The sequence below is a fragment of the Choristoneura fumiferana genome, chromosome 18, assembly GCF_025370935.1.
Source record: "Choristoneura fumiferana chromosome 18, NRCan_CFum_1, whole genome shotgun sequence".
Classification (NCBI taxonomy): domain Eukaryota; kingdom Metazoa; phylum Arthropoda; class Insecta; order Lepidoptera; family Tortricidae; genus Choristoneura; species Choristoneura fumiferana.
Genome location: NC_133489.1, coordinates 4,418,009 through 4,439,874, shown reverse-complemented (window position 1 = coordinate 4,439,874; position 21,866 = coordinate 4,418,009). Strand labels below are relative to the sequence as shown.

General features: G+C 39.2%; 3 protein-coding genes across 3 annotated transcripts; all 3 read right to left on the bottom strand.

The window, feature by feature from the left end:
• Nucleotides 1-2,279: 2,279 nt before the first annotated feature.
• On the bottom strand, nucleotides 2,280-4,940 carry LOC141437640 (uncharacterized). The gene is made up of 3 exons (XM_074101089.1): nucleotides 4,534-4,940; nucleotides 3,845-3,962; nucleotides 2,280-3,526 (listed from the first exon to the last, which is right to left on the bottom strand). Exons 1-3 carry the CDS (start codon nucleotides 4,592-4,594, stop codon nucleotides 3,391-3,393), a joined length of 315 nt encoding a protein of 104 aa, XP_073957190.1. The 5' UTR covers nucleotides 4,595-4,940; the 3' UTR covers nucleotides 2,280-3,390.
• Nucleotides 4,941-5,927: 987 nt separating this feature from the next.
• Nucleotides 5,928-8,205, bottom strand: LOC141437716 (uncharacterized). Its single transcript, XM_074101192.1, has 2 exons — nucleotides 8,018-8,205; nucleotides 5,928-7,340 (listed from the first exon to the last, which is right to left on the bottom strand). The coding sequence occupies exons 1-2, from the start codon at nucleotides 8,073-8,075 to the stop codon at nucleotides 6,067-6,069; spliced, it is 1,332 nt and encodes a 443-aa protein (XP_073957293.1). The 5' UTR covers nucleotides 8,076-8,205; the 3' UTR covers nucleotides 5,928-6,066.
• A 2,237-nt stretch (nucleotides 8,206-10,442) lies between these two features.
• LOC141437965 (uncharacterized) lies at nucleotides 10,443-13,576 on the bottom strand. The gene is made up of 3 exons (XM_074101574.1): nucleotides 13,472-13,576; nucleotides 11,068-11,737; nucleotides 10,443-10,583 (listed from the first exon to the last, which is right to left on the bottom strand). The coding sequence occupies exons 1-3, from the start codon at nucleotides 13,533-13,535 to the stop codon at nucleotides 10,577-10,579; spliced, it is 741 nt and encodes a 246-aa protein (XP_073957675.1). The 5' UTR covers nucleotides 13,536-13,576; the 3' UTR covers nucleotides 10,443-10,576.
• Between the last annotated feature and the right edge of the window lie 8,290 nt (nucleotides 13,577-21,866).

Sequence of the window (21,866 nt, the reverse complement as noted above, 5' to 3'; positions counted from 1 at the left end):
GTTTATTGAACTAAATAGGTTGGTCCGACATATTTAAGCAAACTAATTTAATTATAGCGGCTATGGGGGGCATACAACAAAGAAAATTTCAAGCTCTATCGTAAAGATTCAAAAGACACAACCCTTGCAGGTGCAGGTGCTTGTGCAAGGTCCACCCGGATTGCTACCACCATCTTGCTCGCTAATCCTGCCGTGAAGCAGCAGTGCTTGCACTGTTGTTTCGGCGTGGAGAGTAAGACAGCCGGTGAAATTACTGGCACTTGAGGTATCCCATCTTAGGCCTCTAGGTTGGCAACGCATCTGCAATACCCCTGGTGTTGCAGATTTTTAAGGGCGGTGGTGATCTCTTACCATCAGGAGACCCACTTGCTCGTTGCCATCCAGTCAAATAAAAAAAAAACCCTATGGCAGACGGACGAACGGACAGACAGACAGCGGCAGCTTAGTAATAGATATGCTTCTTCGGATTCTACTTTCAAATCGCTAAGTTGTCGATTAAGGGTCACGAATGAAGGTTGCATGAAGATGACCACTTTCGTCGGTATTAAAGTGTGCTGTTTCACTGCTAGAATCAGAAATTTGTAATTGACAGAGCGGAACGCTGTTGCCTATTCTAACATCAGGAACCTTAGAGATGAATCCATCCTAAAACCGGACACGACACGGCACTCTTTGAGTTATCATCAGCCGGAAGACGTCCGTATTGAACAATAGAATGCCACAATAAAAGAACTTAGATTCCTGCATCTACCGGTAGACCGCAATTTTCGAGACCTTGTTGGCTCTCCCAGCCGGAGATCTTTGGGTCTTCTTCTTCAAGTGCCTCTCTAACTAGCGAAGGTTGACACCGCATGTTAAATTTAGTCTATATCTGGTCTAAAAAAGTTTTTAATTCCGCGGGGCTCTTAATTCCCGTCCACTCTCTGATATTGAGTAGCCAAGATTTATTTTTATGGCCTACTGCTCTTTTATCCGCCGCTTTGGCCATCTTTGGGACATCATCGTCAGGCGGACGTCCACTGCTGAACAAAGAACTCCTCCTTAGAACGCCACAATGAACGACAACTCGCCACTTGCATCCACCGGCGCTTAGGGCGAATCCAGCTTTATAGCTAGAGGGGGATACGTGGTCTAAATTTTATAGCCAGGGGGTTCACATGGTAAAATACTATAGTCGTAACCAAATGAATTCTCCCCCTTTGTCGCAGGAATACTTACGAAAAGTTAATGAGTTTAAAACAAAATCTACTGCTGTCTCACACCGGCCCATGAACCGGTACCTTACAATCTTTGCATCTTTTGGGTACCTACGGAGCCGTAAATATAAACTTTATTCTCAGGCGTTGTCCGCGAGCGGAGGTTCTACGATGGCGGCTACAATCTCGGTGGCTTCGGCGGCTTCGGCGGCTACGGGCACGGCGGACACGGCGGCCACGGCGGCCAGGGCTTAGGCGGCCTGATCCCGCACGGCAGCTCCCAGTCCTTCTCCAAGTCCTCGGCCAGCTCTAGCTCCGTCTCCGGAGGAGTCGGCTTGGGCTAGTGAGTATCAGAGGCCGTATACGTTTCTGACACTCGTGATCGCAATACAATGACAGTTTTTGTATCATGATTGGTTATTTGGATTCTTTTTGTATTTTTTATTTCAACTCCAAATTTGTTACTTTTACGGTCATCCCGTAAAACCATATCGAAAATACAAACTGAGACATGGATGCACAGAAAAACCAGAAAAAGTTAGCAGCGCTGTTAATAGAACCCAGGTCCTCAGCATTCCGTGCTGCGTGCCATACCCCTACACTACCACTGGACAGGAGTACAGACACGAATTTCTCCTATGCACACATACTTATCTCAGGTTGCTTTTTTAGTTTCAGCTAATTTTTGTATCCTTTTTTGCAGTCCGGTATAAAGTTAGGTAATCCGGTGCGCATAGAGCACAGATTCCTAATATGTAGCTAGCTGGCATAAAGATGTAACCTACAATATATATCATTGTGCTTGTTGCAGACTTGTATCCATATCGGCACGACGAAGAGGTTACGAACGTTGACATTCGACTGCGGACTACGTGTGATGTTATTTATTTAATTGAAGTACCTATATTATATGATAATAAAGTCGCATAATACAGCAGCAACGTATAATAGCAATAGATAGAACTGTTTTCTACAATGAAAACGAGTCAAATGTGGCTAAGTGTCCAGACGATATGGGCTTTTTCGTCCAGTTTGATAATTTCATTCCGAACTGTTATCAAGTAGCCAAACAATTTATTGGTCTTTACTTGCTTGAGTTCGTAAAGATACTGGAAGATACACGTTTACCTTAAACTGTGTTTATTTATTTACTTATCCCTTTACTCATAAACGTTTTTTAAGCTTTGTTCGTTTGTCTTTATCATTTTAACGAATAATGGGATTAATTTTATACGTAAATACAGGAAACATTAAATCTTTGTTTAGTCCTTTCAAAGCGGCTATTATAGGATAAGTTAGTTTAGTACTGTTTAGTTTTTATATGAGCAATGTTATTGTTAATTATTAACAATTAGTACCCGGAGGCTACTAACCTTATTGGAAAGGTATAAGAGTATTTAGAACAGGCATGGAGAATAAATAAAATCACGAACTTACAAAACGTGACTTTTTATTTGTGTTTCATTCACAATCATCCTTCCAGTGAAATAATATGTAATATCTAACAATAATCTTTCGGTTCAGTTTTTTCGGTTTTGAGACAACTTCTGAAATGTTAACGATAATTCCCTTGTTCTACGTACCTACAGAGCATCTACGATACTGAAAATAACTAATAAGAATTAAGTTTCTCACAGTAAACTGACTGACTGACTTTTCATAGTTGTTGTTTCTTTAAAAAAATATGGCTCTGTCCATTGGAGGACAATTTTGCCAGTGTCTAGTAGTTTTTGCCGTTGTACGGTAAAAAAATTCTAGAAAACGAAATATGAGAGGTAATGGTGGATGAACGATGACAGCGCGAAAATAAAATCACTTTTCATAGTTAATTTCGCTATGATTTCTTTGGCAGATGTATGAAATGTCAATATGACATCAGTGCAGTAGCTCAAAGCTACGCGAATCAGTTTCAGTGACTGTAGGTAGGTAGGTACATAAATTCCAATTGGAACTCTTTTTCACAGCTTGTTTTGAATTCCACACATTAAAAAAAAACATATATGCAACCCGATTTGTACCTTAATCAGTTAAATTTCCAACATTACGGGTTTGCAACATTATGTGACAAGGAGGGGACAAACATTTCTTATAACTTTTGAATTAAGACTTCTAGGATTGCCTCGAAGAGATGTTGGAAATTTAGGTAGGTAGCTACTCCGTAAGTATAAAATATATTCTACAATCTAAGGTTGCATTATTTAGGGTAGTTGGTAGCGGTAGCGAAAGCGGGGGCGATAGTAGAGGCGATCTGACTGCTTGTATCGGCGCGCGTTGCTCGGGCTTCAGGCACTTCTCGCTTGTTGATAATGTACGCCAGCTCGATGCTTTCACTGAAATTAATCAAGTAGTAGTTTAAGGATAGAAAATACAAAATTGTTAAAATTTGTGAAAGGTAGGTACCTTTTTAAAGAGTAACGATAGTATTGTTGTGAAGCCCATACAAGTAGCGAGTGACAAAACAAAGAAAATGTGATAATATTTTGCAGCGTTTATGTTTTCACGATACTTTAAGAAACTGAATAATTTGTAATGAAATGAATATAAAGTTAATGATTATTACATATTTGGGAACTACAGTGCAACTGCTAAAGAGGTGTGTGGTCGGTTGTGCCCACTTACTTACTATGTGATAATATTTGAATTGTTACCTGTCATCGTCACTGCAGTCGATCAACCCGACGTGGTCTCCGGCGACGCTCGCGTCTTCGACGCTGTCGAATATGTAGCCAACGTCGCTGTAGCTTCGACGTAGCCTTACTTTCGCACCTGTTCACATATACTTTATGTCTATAAAATAATCATAAAACTACACGCTTTTAAGCTTTTTCTGTAGATCGTAGAGTCAGGGGTCTTTAATTGCATTAATAAAACAAAATATATTTTGGAATAAAGACAACACAACTGGTCTACTAGATCGTGGACCATCTGATAGATATGATTTTAATTATAATAGGTGTACCAACGTATTTCAAGCCTTTTCTTTAACAAACAGATAAACTATTAATAAATAAATAAAAATAAGTAAAACAGGGGTTAGGCACCGAATACAACTTTGTCCCGGTCGGTGTCCAGACCCTTGGACCGTGAAGTCCGAATGTTTTGAAGGCGTAGGTTAATAGAGGTCTCAGGGGACCAAAAAGCTGGCAGCTTTCTTGGAAAGAGAAGTTAACTATTCAGAGAGGGAACGCTGCCAGCATCTTCGGAACCTTGCCTATGGGGACTTCTTTAAATAATTTGTTTTAGTTTTTTAAGTACTTTAAGTTTAGGATATTAATATATATAATGATAGGTATATTATCATTATGTTATAAATTAATTTAATTAAAAAATTACGTACTCGGTGCGGCAACAACAACAGCAATTAATACAGCGACCACACACGACACTTTGGTCACCATTTTGTTTTCAACTATTATTCTTCCAATAGTTATACCGCTTTTTATGTAAACATATGTCCCAATTCGGGCAGGATGTACGGCATTAATGTCATGGCATGGCCAGGCTCAATGTCACAATTTGGTGTTGTGACAGAACAAAGAACTCGACCTTTCTTAGGTACTAGTGTGACATGATACATAGGATGATAATTCGATGATTGCTGTATTACCATTGTTATATTTGAACTGCTGAACAGATAATTTTAACCATTAATATATTTAAGTTTTTTACTAATTTATAACAAGAACTTTATTCAGTTTTGGACTCTAAAATGTTCACGGAGAACCCTCTTTCCCGCGAGGAGATATAGGTAGATTTTTTTATGTAAATGTGAAAAACTAACCCTTGAATGTAATGCTTTACACTTTCATGATTCTCACTCATAAGTAAGTAATATTAATTCCATAATAATAGTTCCGGGAGTCGGGAAGTCCGGAAACCGTGGGTTCAAACCCCGGCTCGCACCTCTGAGTTTTTCGAAATTCATGTGCGGATTTACATTTAAAATTTACCACGAGCTTTACGATGAAGGAAAATATCGTGAGGAAACCTGCACATACCTGCGAAGCAATTCAATGGTGTGTGTGAAGTTCCCAATCCACACTGGGCCCGCGTGGGAACTATGGCCCAAGCCCTCTCATTCTGAGAGGAGGCCTGTACCCAGCAGTGGGACGTATAATATAGGCTGGGATGATGGATGATGAGTTCTGGAGTTAATTACGACTACTATTCTACTTGTGTTGTGATTGTGACCACGCCACGGCCACTGCAATATGGTCGAAACGACGATGTATTTATTTTTAGCCAATAACACTTAGTAGTCGATGATGTAATGATGAATTATCATTATTAAAGGATAGAGGAAAAGGAAGGAAAATGCCTCTCTCTGATGTTTAGTTTTTTTATATGTGTGTCCCACTGCGTGGCAAAGGTCTCCCTTCTTGACCTCCACATCTCCCTACCCACAGCCACATCCGGCCACTCTCTCAGTTTAATGAATATTAACAAAATTAACAAATTCTAGTAACATTTTTAACGTATTATAATGTATTTTTCAATCTACACGTTTATTTTATGTTCCTCTATGTTGAAAATTGTAATACCAGCTGTATTCCTTTTTTTTCCTTTGTAAATTACCTGGAAGAGATTGTGCTGTAGCGATATGGCAACCGACTGCCGAAAATTTTGAAATTGTAGATACCTACTATTTTCCTGAATTGTTGACTAAGTTGTATAATTTCACTAGGTACTTGAATGATTTTGTGGTATAGTTTTACATAAATAATCATAAAATTTAGTTTCAAAATTTATTTGAACTGTTAAAACAACATTTTGGGCTAACAATACTTAAGAATAATGAGAATGGCTTGTAAATTACTATCAAATTCCACCTACCACACCATCACAATAAACATTAAAATCTTTTGTTATTTCACCTACCATATCCTCCTTTTTTGTCTGAGACGGACTTATAATCTTCCAGCCGGGGTTTATTGGTATTCTGTCCTTCAGATATGTAAATGTGGCTGCCAGAACTGTGACCACCGTGACCACCACCGTTACCTCCATCATAATTATTAGCTTCTTCAGTTTGTTTCCCACCTCCAATTCCATCCGTGTTTCTATTGTTGTCATCTAATTTACCTTGATCTTTCTTTTCTCCAGTATAAACATTACCATGGCCATTGCTTTCTTGGTGTTCTCCTTTCTCTTTACTAGTGCTACCGTTGTAATTACTGGTATATTTCTCACTGCCATGGTTGCTACTCGTGTCATCTTTTTTGTCACTGATGTCTTTACCACCTGCGGATAGACTACTTTGATCTGTCCTCTCGTTGCCGCTGCCTTGTTGTTCACTTTGTCCATTACCAGCCGTGTTGCTGTGGTAACCGCCAGATCCATTTTCACTGCCGCAACTACTGCTTGTGTAATCGTTTTCGTCTGCAGAGTCTTTACCACTTCCTGATACACCACTGAAGCTAGCTTCGTCTGCTTTTACGTCTTTAGTACTGCCTTGGTGTTTACTTTTATCGACACTAGTGCCTCCAAGGTAACTGCTACCAGCACTATTGTCACTGCCAGTAGTACTATCAGAATCACTTTTATCATTTCTGGATTCATCATTTAAAACACTATCTTCACCTCCTAGTTCTTCTTTAATGCTTTTCTCATTGTTTACTTTTAAGCCATCATTACTTTCATTCCCTGGGCCATGACTATTATCTTTAACATCACTATTCTCGACGTAACCACCATTGTTACCACTGTTTTTTTCTCCAACATCACCAATGATTCTATCGTTGTCACCTTTACCGTTTCCACCGAAATTACTGTTACCTCCATTTGTTCTATCAATATTGCTATCATGTCCAGATCCACTGCTATGATTGACGTTTTCTTGACCAGTTCCACTGTGCTCTTTTACATCGTCTCTGCCGCTTTCACTTGAGCTATGGCCCTTTGTATCTTCTCTGCCACCAGCGTCTTTTCTGCCACTATCATCACTGTTTTCATTGCCGTTGCCGTGGTCTCCATGGTTTACGCCTTCACCGCTCGATCCTTTGTCTCCATCACTGCCAGCAACGTAGCCAGCGTCTGTTCTGCCGGCGTTGTTTATGTGTGATATTGGTAGTGCTACAGAAGTAAACTTGCCCTGTTCTACGACTGTGCCGCTGGAGTCAGCACCGTGGTCCCGTTCGCCATAGCCTGAAAAAGCACAAACATCTTGTTGGTATATTTCTAAATATAGTCAAAACTCTTAAAATTATACGAAAGGGACTTTATATAGTCAAACTATATACAATATTAGAGCTGTTTCTTTGATCACTGTTTACACTTATCGATTTAGCACTAAGCGCTATTTGCTTGCTCCACCATACACGTATTGATGTGTTAGTTACACGTTGCATAGTACAGTGCGAGCGAGTGCAACGCTAAGTAGAACCTCTTCGGGGCAAAAATCAAACAGGTTTTTATCTGCACCTAGTAAAGAATAACGTGACTGAATTATCGGCAGACAATGTACAGCCAAAACTACTAAAGCTAGAAACTTGAAATATTTGCCCGGACCACAATTTTTGTCCGAATCATTGTTTGTTATTTTTTTTCCCACTGAAACCTTACATTTTGTGAATTATTTAAATGGTATCCTACAAAAAACTAAAGGTTAGGTTGGGTTTGTTTTATAACAATTCTGAACAATTATTGGATTCAGAGAAAAAAGAGTTACCTATGACAAACGATCGTTCTGACAAACATTACATTCGAACTTCCAATAAGTATGCGAGCCGATATGGACCCCATGGCAGATATATTTAAGAAGATATTTGTTAAGATTCCGTCGGGATAAAGAACAAATTCCGTGATTATTTTATGTTATTTACCTGGAGCTGCATGGACGTAGACCACCCACAAGTAGAAAGCCAGTCCAAGTCGAGACATGTTCCCGAAGTGCGCCCACAAGCCTAAACATCTATCTTTTATAGAACCCAAGCCGAATGCACTGTCATACTCGACACAATCACTTTTTTACAGCAAGATCCTTCGTGTTCTGGTGCCGGCATTCCATGTTTTTTGCGCTTGCCAATCGAAGATTCAATGAGTGTTGCAAAAACGTAAATAATCGTTATTTTATTTTGATTTTGATCGAATCGCTGGAGTAAAAAAGGTGCATAGGTAGTTAGATGACTTTTGTGTAGCTAAATTATTTCTTAGTATATTATAAATAGGTAATATTATAATAAGCAGTCACGTAAACACTAAACAGTTATGAAAAAAAAACAATAAGTTTTGATGGGTCCGGACCAAGTAAAGATTATATTACTTCTAGAGAAAATCCAAAATGCGTTTCAAAATTTTGTAACAAAAAACGCATGGGTACTACCCGTTCTTGTACCCTACCAAGTTTCTGCTTGGTATACTGGGATTTCACTCTCTGGAAGTAAGACGTAGTTATATGCTCCTAACGATATCTTGTAGGGCCTTGCGAGCTGGGGGCGCAGCTGGTGCGTCTGCACGTTCCGCCTCTCACAAAATTTAACTTCAGGCCTCGAGACCACCCTCTGCTGGCCCTGCCACCGGCGCGCACCGCCGCTCGCAAGCTGCGCTACGTCAATGCCCTCCTAGCATCGGTGCCCCAGAGTGATGTATTGGCAGGTTGTTGGAGAAGTGTGCGATGAATGTTTGAAGTTCTGTGAGATGAGGGATGCTCGTCCGTCTTCATGTTATTGCTAATTTGTTATAATTGTTATTACTATTACTTAATTGTTTTTTTTTGCCCTGAGTGTCAAACCGTAATGCCGTGTAAGTTTTTACAAATAAATAAATATGTAGGTAGATTGGCTCCAGAGTAGGTGAGTGAATAAATAAGTATAGGCATTTTCATCTTATTCTACGTATAACGGCATCCCTCAGTTTGGCCGATGTCATGTCGGGTTAAACTGTAGAGCAGGCATTGGACGTTGCTTAAACTATGTACTTATGTATGTAGTGTATGTGAACACTTTATTGTGCAAAATAAGTAAACAAACACAATTGATAAACATTTAGATATATGTACAAAGGCGAACTTGTACCATTAAGGGATCTCTACCAGTCAACCTTTGAGTGGACGAGAGGAGCATTCAGTCAGAGAAAGACAAAAAGTGAGTTTAAAAATTAAAATAGAGTAGTGGAAGCTACAATACAATGCTTTAAATAATAGAATACACATATCTACATATTTGTCGATCTTAATTTTTTTATTGCTCTTCTCTACCACTCAAAGGTTGACTGGCAATCCATACTTCCATATTTAATATTATAAATGCAAAAGTGTGTGTGTTTGTATGTTTGTCCGTCTTTCACGTCAAAACGGAGCGACGGATCGACGTGATTTTGGCCTACTTAAATATAAAATAAAATAAATAAATAAATATCATGGGGCACTAGACACCGATTGACCTAGTCCCAAACTAAGCAAAGCTTGTACTATGGATACTACTAGGCAACGGATAAACATACTTATATAGATAAATATATACTTAAACATCCAAGACCTATGCACCACAATCACCACATATCTCAGCTTGTTTGTTTCCTATTTAGTCAGCGACACTAGCGATATCTATGTTTTAGCCCTCATCGAGAAACTTTCAACACTCCATCGGATAGTTCAATTCTGGGTTCGATTCCCAGGTCTCTTTTTCTGGTTTTTCTGTGCATCTATCTACTTATGTTTCAATTTGTATTTTCGATATGGATTTCACGGGATGACCGTAAAAGTAACAAATTTTGAAGTTGAAAAAAAATACAAAAAAACTCCAACAACCAATCTTAGTTTGAATAAAGCTTACTATTTTTGTTCAGTCTCCGTAGATTAACCTGGAGATTTTTTTAAAACAAAAATTATCAAGTACTAGAAAACTAAGCCAAATCCAGCTTGCTTTATACGACATTTTGTTTTCTAAACGTGGACAGTAAAGGAGTACGTTGGTAAAATTATTTGGATGCCTCCCGGGTACGTTGTATAAAGCTGATTAGGATAGGTTATTGTGGTTTTTAAACGCTGACGCAAAAGAGGGCTGTTATAAGTTTGATGTCAATATCTCTGTCTTTCTTTGGCATTGTAGCTCTAAAAAGGACGGGCCGATTCCGATGTGTTTATTTTACATCAAGGTGTAGCGTTTATATCTGTTTCATTAAAATCGGTTCGGTGGTTTTTGAGATATATGTAACTTTGTAAAGGCAATGTCTGGATTTTTTTTACTTCTGTAAGTTGGTTAGGTTATTGTGTGTAAATAAGAGTGGAAGGTAATAACATCACATTCATATAGACAAGAATATAACATATTTTATATTTAATTTTTATACATATCTACAGCATTATGGCAATAGTAAATCTATGTTATCACATTGTGCATTTTGGAGTTTTCTTCTCAGTTTTGGCTTCGAGCGGTCAATTCTTAACGTCTGAAAGAGAAAAGGTAAATCTTAATTCATTGTGCTATCACTTGTATAGGTAGATACTCACGAGCAAAAATAATGGGTTTTAATAGATAAAATATGTCCTCACAAAGTGACCCTTCATTTTTGCTCTACTTAACAGAATTTTAATTATGTTCCCTATAAGAGTAAGTTGCGTCAATTTGCTTTAACGAACGAAACATTAGTTAATGTTAAATCAACTGAGTTTTTCAGAATTCTTGCGCGAATTACATCGGAAATTCACAACGAACTTTCGGTCAAGGAAAACATTCCGAGGAAACCTGTGAAGCAATTGGTGTGTGTGAGGTTTCTAATCCGCGCTTGATCCGTGTGGGATCTACAACTCAGGCCTTTTTATGCCCAGCAGTGGGACGTAATGTAGGCCGAGGATGACGCTGACTTGTACCTCGTTAGTCAAAGTGTCAGTACCTAATTCCAGTTTAAAGGTAAATGTAATTGTTCTACTAACCCGTATCCTCCGCTCTTGTAGCCACCGCCAGAGCTGGAGCTGGCGCTCGCGCTGGCCTTGGCACTGGCACTGGCTCCACCGAAGCCACCATTGCCGCCGCCACCATGGCCACCGGAGCCACCACCGCCATGACCGCCGGAACCACCGCCGCCGTAGCCACCGCCGCCGCCTCCGAGGCCACCGCCGCCTCCGTTGCCACCGCCCAGACCGCCACCGCCGCCGTGACCTCCTCCTAGGCCACCGCCGCCTCCGTTGCCACCGCCCAGACCGCCGCCGCCGCCGTGACCTCCTCCTAGGCCACCGCCGCCTCCGTTGCCACCGCCCAGACCGCCGCCGCCGCCGCCGCCGTGACCACCTCCTAGGCCACCGCCGCCTCCGTTGCCACTGCCGCCTCCTAGGCCACCGCCGCCTCCGCTGCCACCGCCCAGACCACCACCGCCGCCGTGACCACCTCCTAGGCCACCGCCGCCTCCGTTGCTACCGCCCAGACCACCACCGCCTCCGTGTCCGCCAGAGCCGCCGTCGCCGAAACCACCGCCGCCGCCTTTGCCGCCGCCGCCGCCACCGCCAAAGCCGCCGCCTCCGCCAAAACCGCCTCCGCCGCCGCCACCACCTCCGAAACCACCGCCGCTAGAGCCACCGCCGTGGTTGCTGCCACCCCCGCCGTAGCCTGTGAAAATTAAATAGGGGTAAGATATAATTAAGTATCTTTTACTAGTTCCAGTCAAAGAGCCAACATGGGAAGCAACGTACCAATTATTAGAGACTAGGAATGGAACTCTATACTTTGAAAGGACTAACAACAACGCAAAGCGTAAACTACTCTAGCTAGAGACTTGAATTTTGGATATACGAGGTAATCCTTAAGGATCACACAGGCGCATTCAGAAGGAATTTTTGAAATCCCAAACCTATATCGCTTTGGAATTTGGAGGTTGCTAATTTTTTCATATTTCCACGGAAGCAAAACCATAACATAAAGCTAGTTTTATAATATTCTGAGGCCTAATACATAGGTGTGTGCACACACTATAGGAAAGAAAGGGTCTCCTCTGGGATATGGAAGTGTACGATAATTGGTTTATTAGCTTACTAGAAACGGTTCTATCATGCAAATAAATCATATAAATTAAAAAAACATTTTTGCGTAAGTATGTAATTGTGAAAATATATGATTCAAAATTACTTCGTACATTGCTAAAGGACGCATAGGTAGACGAGTATATCTCTATATTATGATCTCATTGTTATTTGCATTAATAAGTGTTTAAAACTTGCAGTAGTGTGCAAATAGCATAGTGGCGAGACGGTGATGTAAACAAGAGTTGGTTTGGTACAACGCTGTTGAGCAAATCCTGTTTTATTAGTTTCCATGGCAACTAGTTCGTTGCCTAGTACGTTATACGTTCGTAGTACGTTCGCCACTTTGTCGCCGCGTTTTCAAAAAAACGTGAACCTTTTTTGCAAAATGTATTTAATTTTTTCATACAAAACTGTCATTTTTGATTGGGACATTTTTTTAACTATTGGAATCGATTCTGCTTTTGATTCTGAGAAGGAAAAACCATATTTTTTCCAAAATTGAAAAAAATTAAAGGGTACACTTTTTTTTGTGAAAATGCCCATATAAGAATTCTCTTTCCTACAAAAGTATTTGTATATATAGAGTCTGGCAAGTAATGTATGAAATTTGATAGCTTTCTAAGTCCAAGGGTTTGGTTTGGTCGTTGATAAGTAGGGAAAATGTGGAAAACTGGAAAATCTGGAGTTCATTTTTAAGATTCATGTGCGAAATTGCGCTTGAAATTTACCATGAGATTTACGGTGATGGAAAAAATTGAGAAAACCTGCACATTGCTATGCAGTCCTTCAATGGTGTATGAAGTTCCCGATCCGCAGTGGGCCTGCGTGGAAACTACCGCCCAAGCCCTCTCTTTCTAAATGGTCATCGGTCGATTATAACGAAAATTTGCAATTTAAAGTTGAATATTTCGCAAAAAAATCAATGAATCGAAAAATCGTGTTAGCAAGCCCCTAATGGTTTTAAAAGACCTATCCAACGATACCCCACACTATAGGGTTGGATGAGAAAAAAAAACACCTCCACTTTACGTCTATGGGAGGTACCCTAAAATTATTTTTTTTTAGTTTTTTATTGTACCATTTTGTCAGTATAGTTTACATATATATCCGTGCAAAATTACAGCTTTCTAGCATTGATAGTCCCTAAGCAAAGCCGCGGACGGACGGACAGACAGACAGACAGACATGGCGAAATTATAAGGGTTCCGTTTTTGCCATTTTGGCTCCGGAACCCTAAAAAAGAGTTATGTCAAACATTACATTATTACTACCAATTTTCGACCAGTCGATATAGACCCTAATAAAACAAATGTTTATTTACCTGGGGCGGCGTGGGCGCAGACGAGGAGCCCTAAGGCGCAGGTCGCAAGCACTAGTCGAGCCATGTTGCTGAACTGTGTCGAATCGCCTCCCGACCTATCTTTTATACCAGCGCACTCTGCTAGCTTATGTCATACCCCTGTGTTTGCGATCTTCAGTTTTTACTCGCGCAAGTTTTTGCACGATATAGTTTTTAGGGTTCTCGTTACTCGATGGGGTTACGAACATAATAATATGAACAACAATTACAAACTTTGCCATACAACGAGGAAACGCAGCCAGCCTTATGGGCACCCTGCCCAATAGCAGCGATCAGGGTGATCTTTGTAAATATAGATTTAAAGTCAAGGCTTAGAATAAGTTTTTTTTTTATTCGACTGGATGGAAAACGAGCAAGTAGGTCATCTGATGGTAAGATATCACCACTACCCATAAACATCTGCAACACCTGGGGTATTGCAGATGCGTTGCCAACCTAGAGGCCTAAGATGGGATACCTCCTGTCTTACTCTCCACGCCGAAACACAACAGTGCAAGCACTGCTGCTTTACGGCAGGATTAGCGAGCAAGATGGCGGTAGCAATCCGGGCGGACCTTGCACAAGGTCCTACCACCTGCAAAGTTAGTTTTATTTTTCTTTACTTATTAACGTATTTTGGCATTTTGGCTATAATTTTAATGCCTAAGTATTTTGAATAATAAAGTCTAACGTAAGCAATATTAGTGAATGCATGACCTCTATCTAGGTAAGCCTGAATTTAAAAGTAGTCGTTTCAATATTTACTTCCTCCATTTTTAGACGCGTGAAACATTATTAAAAAATGCTTGGTTTAACCAAAATTTATTGTAGAAATCAATTGACTTGTCCTTTCGGCCATTGCTTTAAATCAGGTTATGGGTAAAGTTGGGGAGATTTTGCACGTGGATCCACAGTGGAAAAATATATTTAATTTTAAATTGGTAGTTAACGTTAATGAGCATAATGTGCATTTTTTTATTTAAATAAACAATTTAAATTTATTTATTATTTGAGCGTTCCCTCTCAAGTTTCTCTGAGTTCTTCCGTGAGATAATGTGCTTTTTTGGTGTTTAGTTTACTTTGTACCGATATATATTCTCAGTGGCGTTTAGGAAGGGCTTATATTTTTTATAAAATGTATTGTCGTAATCTATAATAATTAGAGGAGTAATTAAACTTACCTTGCGGCCATTGTTTTTTCCCCGTAATGTCACAAATAAATGTTTCCTTTCTTTCTTTCTACTTATCTTTATTTTTAAAATCACAAATTGAAGTCCATTCTTACCGACCTTAGTGATTAGTGAACTCGACTACGAAGCTTGAGGTCCCGGTTTCAATTGGTTGTATGAAAAATACAAATGTCTGAGCTTGAATCCTATATCTGTTTGATAAGTAATGTAATTATTTAATGTATTTACATGTATTTATTCTAAACAAGCATGTTGATCCATTAATCTATAGTACAAGCTTTGTACTATAGGGTAATGTAGGGGGGTAGGGTAGGGTATGGGTTTGCGTTTTGTATAGTCTTGGACTTCGGGGCAAGCGCGCCAGCAGGGGGTAAGCGCGCCTGCCATTAAAATATCGAAACATATTGATATTGCACTTCGACATCTTACAAGTCTTAGGTCAGGTCTTAGGTGCGTGGTTGTAAGATGTCGTTATTAGTGCTTATGATACTTTTCGATATTTTAATGGTAGGCGCGTTTACCCCCTGCTGAGGGCTATCGCGAATGAATTCGCCACTAGAGGCGCTAGTGTAGCGTGAGGTCTCCGAAATGTCAAATCTCATAGTTTTTGGGTGAGCTACGCGGGTTTATTTATAATTAGAATTATTTTGTGAATATTTTGCAATATCTGAAATTAATTATGGCAAATATGCGTTCCGGGGCAATGAATGTCTGTGTTTTGAGCCAGTTTTGTCTTTCGGAAACCTTTGTCCTCCCTTTTTTCCGAACAAAACGGGGACTTTGCAACACTGTGGTATGCTCGATATTTTTATGCTACGGTTTTAAGGTGTATTAAATATGATTTTAATCTAAACTTTGTTTTCACGCCCGTAATAACAGACTTTGAAAGCCATACTTAAAAACCTCACGCAACAGTGCGCCATCTAGTGAGACAAAAAACGATAGCCCTCATTGGGTGTCGATCGTCCCCGTAACTTTTTCGTTTTATTTATTTTATACTTAACAGAACATGGACAAGGACATTTGATATCCTCCTTTGTAACAATAGGCACTAATCCAATATCGTACTTTCTGAAACTAAAATATCTCGGAACCCTACTGTTACTCGTAACACGGCGAGAAACAAGTTGTAAGTGGATATGGTTGAGACGATTTTTTTTTATTTGGACTTATCCACGCGTTATTGAGTTATAATAGACTCGTCCACGGAACTTTTTTTACCGATGCTTTGCAAAAACTTGGACCACACTTCGGGCTTCGAGGGGGCTTTCGTAAAAAGTGTTTTATCCTTCGTTATATCTTAACCGATACCTAATTGTGGTAACGCGTACGTGTGTGGTTGTGTGTACCTAGCCTAACTAGTATTTTTTTTTATTCGTAAACCTCCAACATAATTGGAGCCTATGTTCATCTTGATCTCATTCATACCAGTTCCCGCGTTTATTCTTCTCGTACTTTTATTCCTCATGCTTTTTCTTTCTTGCATCCATCATCTTTCGGTGCTTTTTATGGGTGGGATCTATACTCTCATTTTTACCTGGTGGTTTAACCTATGGTCTCTTAAGCAGACGATCGTGAGTTCAAATCCTGGACTCGCACTTCTGAGTTTTTCAGAATTCATTATGTTAATTACATCTGTACCTACTAGCTTTACGGTGGAGGACAACATTGTAAGGAAACCTGCATGGACCTGTGAAGCAAATCAATGGTGTCGTGTGTGAATTTTCCAATCTGCAGTGGGCCCGTATGGGATCTACAGCCCAAGCCCTCGCGTGTAAAATCTTGGAGATTTTAAATTTTGCACAGGTTTTCTTATACAACGTCAACGGAGGTACCTACTAGAGATGAGCCGAAATTCGTTTTACATTCGGTTTAACTGAATTTCGGCAGCTTGAGCTGAACTACGGTCGAAATTCGGCTTAAATGCCGAACATTCGGCACTAGACAAAACGAGCCTTATTGTTAGTCCGACTGAAATTAATAGAAATCATGTCTGTTATATCATAAAAATGAAATAAACTTGGTACCTGTTCCTTTTATAAACATCTTGATCACAATATAGGGTGTTTTTAACCATCAAATTTAGCAATCTCTCCTTATCTATCTACTCGTATTTAAAATTTACTAGAGGCAGGTTATTTTCAACGAATTACGGCCGAGATTCGGCCGAATTTTTTATTTTTACCGAATGTTCGGCCGAAGTTCGTATTCGGTTTATACCACATTCTGCCCATATCTAGTACCTAATAAGGTCCCAGAATTTTCATGCGACTGTCAGACCTAATGATTTACACGAACGAAGCCACGGGTAACGGATAGTGTAGAAATATAAAGACATTACTTTTATTGAACGCAAGTAAACAACCGTCCCTCTCACTCTCGTATTAAATAAGCATAAGCGTCAGCGGGACGGTAAGATACGAACTTCGATTTATGAATTACGTAGTAGCCCTCCTGAGGTCATATTGTCTAACTGAGTCTAACACTCTGACGTTCACGATCGCATTTACCATCTCTTTCTACCCTCGTCTTACACCGTGTGAGAAAAAGTAATGGTGAAAACGATTGTGATTCCAAGTAGAAAATGAGGCATTTGGACGCATTCTCCAGCGACTGGCTAGACTAGGTGCAGACAGGACGAGTTGAAAAGCGGAGTGGCCAACGGTGGGATATTAACACAGGCTAATAAAAACCTGGCCAAGTGCGAGTCGGACTCGCGTACGAAGGTTTCCGTACCATCTATACAACATTCATTCGACATTAGCAAAAAACGGCAAGAAAATCACGTTTGTTGTATGGGAGCCCCCCTTAAAAATATATTTTATTCTGCTTTTAGTATTCGTCGTTATAGCGGCCACAGTTATATGTGAAAATTTCAACTGTCTAACTATCAGGGTTCATGAGTAGAGCCTGGTGACAGGCGGACGGACGGACGGACGGACGGCGAAGTCTTAGTAACAGAGTTTCCGGTTTTACGCTTTGGATACGGAACCCTAAAAAGCGAAGATTGGGTACAGTCACCAGCGGAGCGTGCAAAAATATCTGACACGTCCTATCGGCCCTAGAAATAGAGTCGTATCAGATATTACTGCAGGCTTGGTGTCAGATATTGATACTGGTGACTGTACAATTAATAGGAATGCCAATACTTGCCCATAATTCATGGAATTGTCTAACAAGCTCTATGTTATGCTAAGAGCTAAATTAGATTAACATGATATTAATGATAATGTCTTATAAATAAATGGCCAAGGATTCCATCGACTAGCGTTTATTAGAGTGAGTTTTAAATTTTATAAATAAAAAAACAATTTATTACAGTATGCAATTGATGCCCGACGACATCGTGAGTTTGAAAATGTTCGTTAACTTTAAGAGAACGTTCAAAAGTCAAATGAAGTTAATTTTTCCAAGACACTAAATAAGTTAAAAATGATTAAGAATTAAGATAATTAATTATGCGCAGAAAAATGAGAAGGTTCTTAATTCACGATGTTTTTTTACAAGCTTTTATTTAGTTTCACCTGTCCCGTTGTCTGTCTGTCTGTAATCAAATCTTTCAAGTTAAATTTGAACAACTTCCAGTAGTCAGATTCACTTGAAATTTGGAATACTTATGTAAATCGCGTGACAATACAATCATCTAGTAGTGACATCCTGGTTGTCAAGCCAGGATCGTCTCCGCAGGACGGAACTCTTCAACGGTTAATAGCATCGATTTGAAATTTGGTATGCAAATGTAGTTTGGGTGACAATGCAAGTACAGTCAACAAAAAGTACAGTCAGCAAAAAAAGCTAGCACTAAAAATGAAAATTTTATGTTAGGTTATTTGAATTCGTAGCTGAAGTGTTTCTAATTCACACATTTTAGTATGTGGATAAGTAGCAGAGACACTTAAATCATTAACATGTCTACTTCCCCAACTGTGTGGCTGTCCGTCACAGCCAATTTCATTAGCAACCTTATACACAGGGAGTCTCTGACCATGGGGTTTTAAATTCAAGGTTCAATTCTACTCACAAAACTAAGCTACTTTTGTTTTGTAACATTTTCAAATACTTGTATTTAGATAATTTATTAATCCTCAATGCTTATTCACTAAAACAGAAGACACACATATACAGCAAAATTTACACAAATAATAAAAAAAAATACAGAAAAACGCATGAAAATAGTAAATACATATACACAATTTTGTGTGTCCCCGCGAAAGCGAAACGGTCGCTGACTCAGCATTATGCTGAAGCTTTAGACGCCTGCAGCGCTGCGCTGAAAAAGAGAGAAGAGAGAGAGAGAATAGTTATACACATGTTTAATATCCTATGTGAACCATATTTCACGTCAATCCGACCACTGGAAGTGGGTCAAAATCAACTTTAAAGATTTGAAACAAAAAACAACAACAGCAATAACAAACAGGGCATCCTGTTGTACATATGAACTATGTCGTCACTGTGTATATCATAAATCATACCTATACCTATCTGTTTGATAATAAATTACCCTATTTTAGATTTTTGTAAGTAGTAGTACGAGTATAAGTTTGTTTCGTCCTGGGACCATTGCTTCCTCAACAAAAATAAAAACAGATACTAATCGAGATCTTATCAGGCCGGGTCATGGACTACTTATTACCGGAGACGGTGATTCGTTTATACCGCTCTGCAAAAAATATAACAGGCAATGATCAGATTGGTCATGGGATGTTTAGTGCTGTGCATCAGTGTTTCGTATTTATTAATTACAAGACAATTTGACTGCGTGGTAATCCTGTCTCGCAGGAACTACGCCGTTTTCGGGATAAATGCCTTTCTATGTATATACCCTTCTGGTTATGAGCCCAGTCTTTATAAATATTTTACCAAAATTATAATCAAAATTCGTTCAGCGTGAGAAAGTCAGTTGAAAAAATGAAACATACGAGTAATGACAGATAACTCGAATTTATACAATTTGTTTGGATTTGTGTTGCGACAGTTAAGTGTTGGTATGCGTTTACAGAAACGTTACAAATATTGATGACATAGGATAGTTTTTATCCCGGAAAACTGCATAGTTCCCGCTGGATAACGACAAACTAATTCTTCGCGAACGGAGTCGCGGGTAACGGCTAGTAGAATTATAAAGTTATGTAAAGATATTAATGCTAAAGTCAACTCCTTATTATAGGTGCTCTATACACAACTCCATGCTTCTACGAATTACATCTACGCATTTTCCTTAACCGATTCGCTAAGAATTACGCTTAAATTCAATAAATGTTTTATTATAATTAACTTCGACAAGGTCACTGTCACTAGGTCTTTTAGCGAGTTAATGTAAACAAAAAGGCGTCATATTGAAGTAGCAACTACATTTTTTGGCTGCAGCTTATTGAGGAAAATTTTTGTTTGATATTCATGTTTGAGTGTCCTTAGATTTTTTTCTACTTTTGCTTAAGGATGTTGATATTCAAAGGCTTCAGCTGGGGAGAACAGTAATTATGCTCCCCAGCATAAGGTAAGGCTAACATACATACATACATACTGCTATGTGAGCCACCCAAATATTTTTTTATCTAAGCGTCGTCGGTGTCGGGGGACCGCTAAGGTTAACAGGAAACTAAAGTACATATGTTGTATTTGGAATTGAAATAAAAAATACAAAAAGATTCCAAAAAACCAATCTTACATATGTTGTATTTTTTGTCCCCCGACACCGACGACGCTTAGATAAAAAAATATTACTAGGTACTTGTACTAAATTAACTTAGGCTAATTTTTTGGGAAATCAGCATAGTCCTCGCGGGATAGGGATAAACGAATTCTTCGCAGATGAAGTCGCGGGCAACAGCTAGGTAGTGCATAATTATTTTTTACTTCTTAGTTGTCTTTTTTGGCGGCGTTTTTTTTTCGGGCGTTTTTATTTTTATTTTGGGGTTTTTTAAATTGTTAATTTAAGTTTTTTTATTTCATGTTTTTAAACTTTGGTATATTATTTTTTTAAAAGTGTAGGTACTAGTGTGTTGGATATCCTGGCTGCAGCATCTTGTTGCCACCATTGCATTGTATGTAGAATCAAATACTGATCAAAAGGAATCAAACACGACATATCTGCTATTACTTTTTCAAGAGTATACTGGTGTGCTGGATATCCTGGCTGTAGCATCAGCTCGTCGTGTTGCCACCACTGCATTGTAAGTAGAATCAATTACTGATCAAAACGAATCCAAACACGACATATGTGCTATTATTTTTTATAGAGTGTACTAGTGTGCTGGATATCCTGGCTGCAGCATCAGCTCATCCGGTTGCCACCATTGCATTGTATGTAGAATCAAATACTGATCGAAACGAATCCAAACACGATATATCTGCTATGGTTTTATCAAGCGTTTACCTACTAGTGTTCTGAATATCCTGGCTGCAGCATCAGGCCGAGAATTCCATAATCTTGCATAGTTATATAGCATGTGTTTCAAATTTTAGGTCCCAAATATATTTGGAAGTAAAGTAAATACCCGTTATGCGTCTAAGATTCCTACCGCAGCGAACAAAAGAGCTGATGATCTTGAAACGGCTGAACCGATTTTGATAAAACATGTCTAAGAACCATCGCTACAAAACCTGCTTTCAAATAAAAAAAACCGCATTCAAATCGGTCCACCCGTTTAAGAGCTACGGCGCCACAGACAGACACACACACAGACACACAGACAGACACACATAGCGGTCAAACTTATAACACCCCTCTTTTTGCGTCGGGGGTTAATAAAATGAAATGCAACAAACATTTAAGTATAAGAAAATCACGTACTCCCTTTGCACCTGTGTTTTCAGTACTGCTTACTACTCGTATAGGTATGTTATGGTGTTTAATAAAATAAAGAGTTATTGTACTGTATTTTATTTCAGATTCAGAGTTGTAAATACCTACTTGTGCCTTATGTTTAAAATGGCACAATCTCAAAAAATAGCTGTATCAAGCTTCATACTCTCAAATTACTTACAAGATTCGATTTCTCTACTTGTAGGTATCTGTATCTTAATATTAGGTGATACCAGTGGCGTAGCTACCAAGTGGCTAGGCGGGGCAGTGCCCCGGGGCCCTCAAGCTCAGGGGGCCCTCGAAATTCTGCTTTATAGCTGATGATAAAGTTGCTTAGCATTTTTAAAGTATTTGTATATATAATGATTTTACTTCAAAA

Bases quoted from the DNA above. Each gene is read 5' to 3' on its own strand.
- LOC141437965 (XM_074101574.1), bottom strand. From the start codon at position 13,535: ATGGCTCGACTAGTGCTTGCGACCTGCGCCTTAGGGCTCCTCGTCTGC. The intron at 11,738-13,471 runs GTAAATAAACAT...TAATTTTCACAG, and splicing joins CTGCGCCCACGCCGCCCCAG to GCTACGGCGGGGGTGGCAGC.
- LOC141437640 (XM_074101089.1), bottom strand. From the start codon at position 4,594: ATGGTGACCAAAGTGTCGTGTGTGGTCGCTGTATTAATTGCTGTTGTT. The intron at 3,963-4,533 runs GTACGTAATTTT...ATATGTGAACAG, and splicing joins TGTTGTTGTTGCCGCACCGA to GTGCGAAAGTAAGGCTACGT. The intron at 3,527-3,844 runs GTAACAATTCAA...GATTAATTTCAG, and splicing joins GACTGCAGTGACGATGACAG to TGAAAGCATCGAGCTGGCGT.
- LOC141437716 (XM_074101192.1), bottom strand. From the start codon at position 8,075: ATGTCTCGACTTGGACTGGCTTTCTACTTGTGGGTGGTCTACGTCCAT. The intron at 7,341-8,017 runs GTAAATAACATA...GTGCTTTTTCAG, and splicing joins CTACGTCCATGCAGCTCCAG to GCTATGGCGAACGGGACCAC.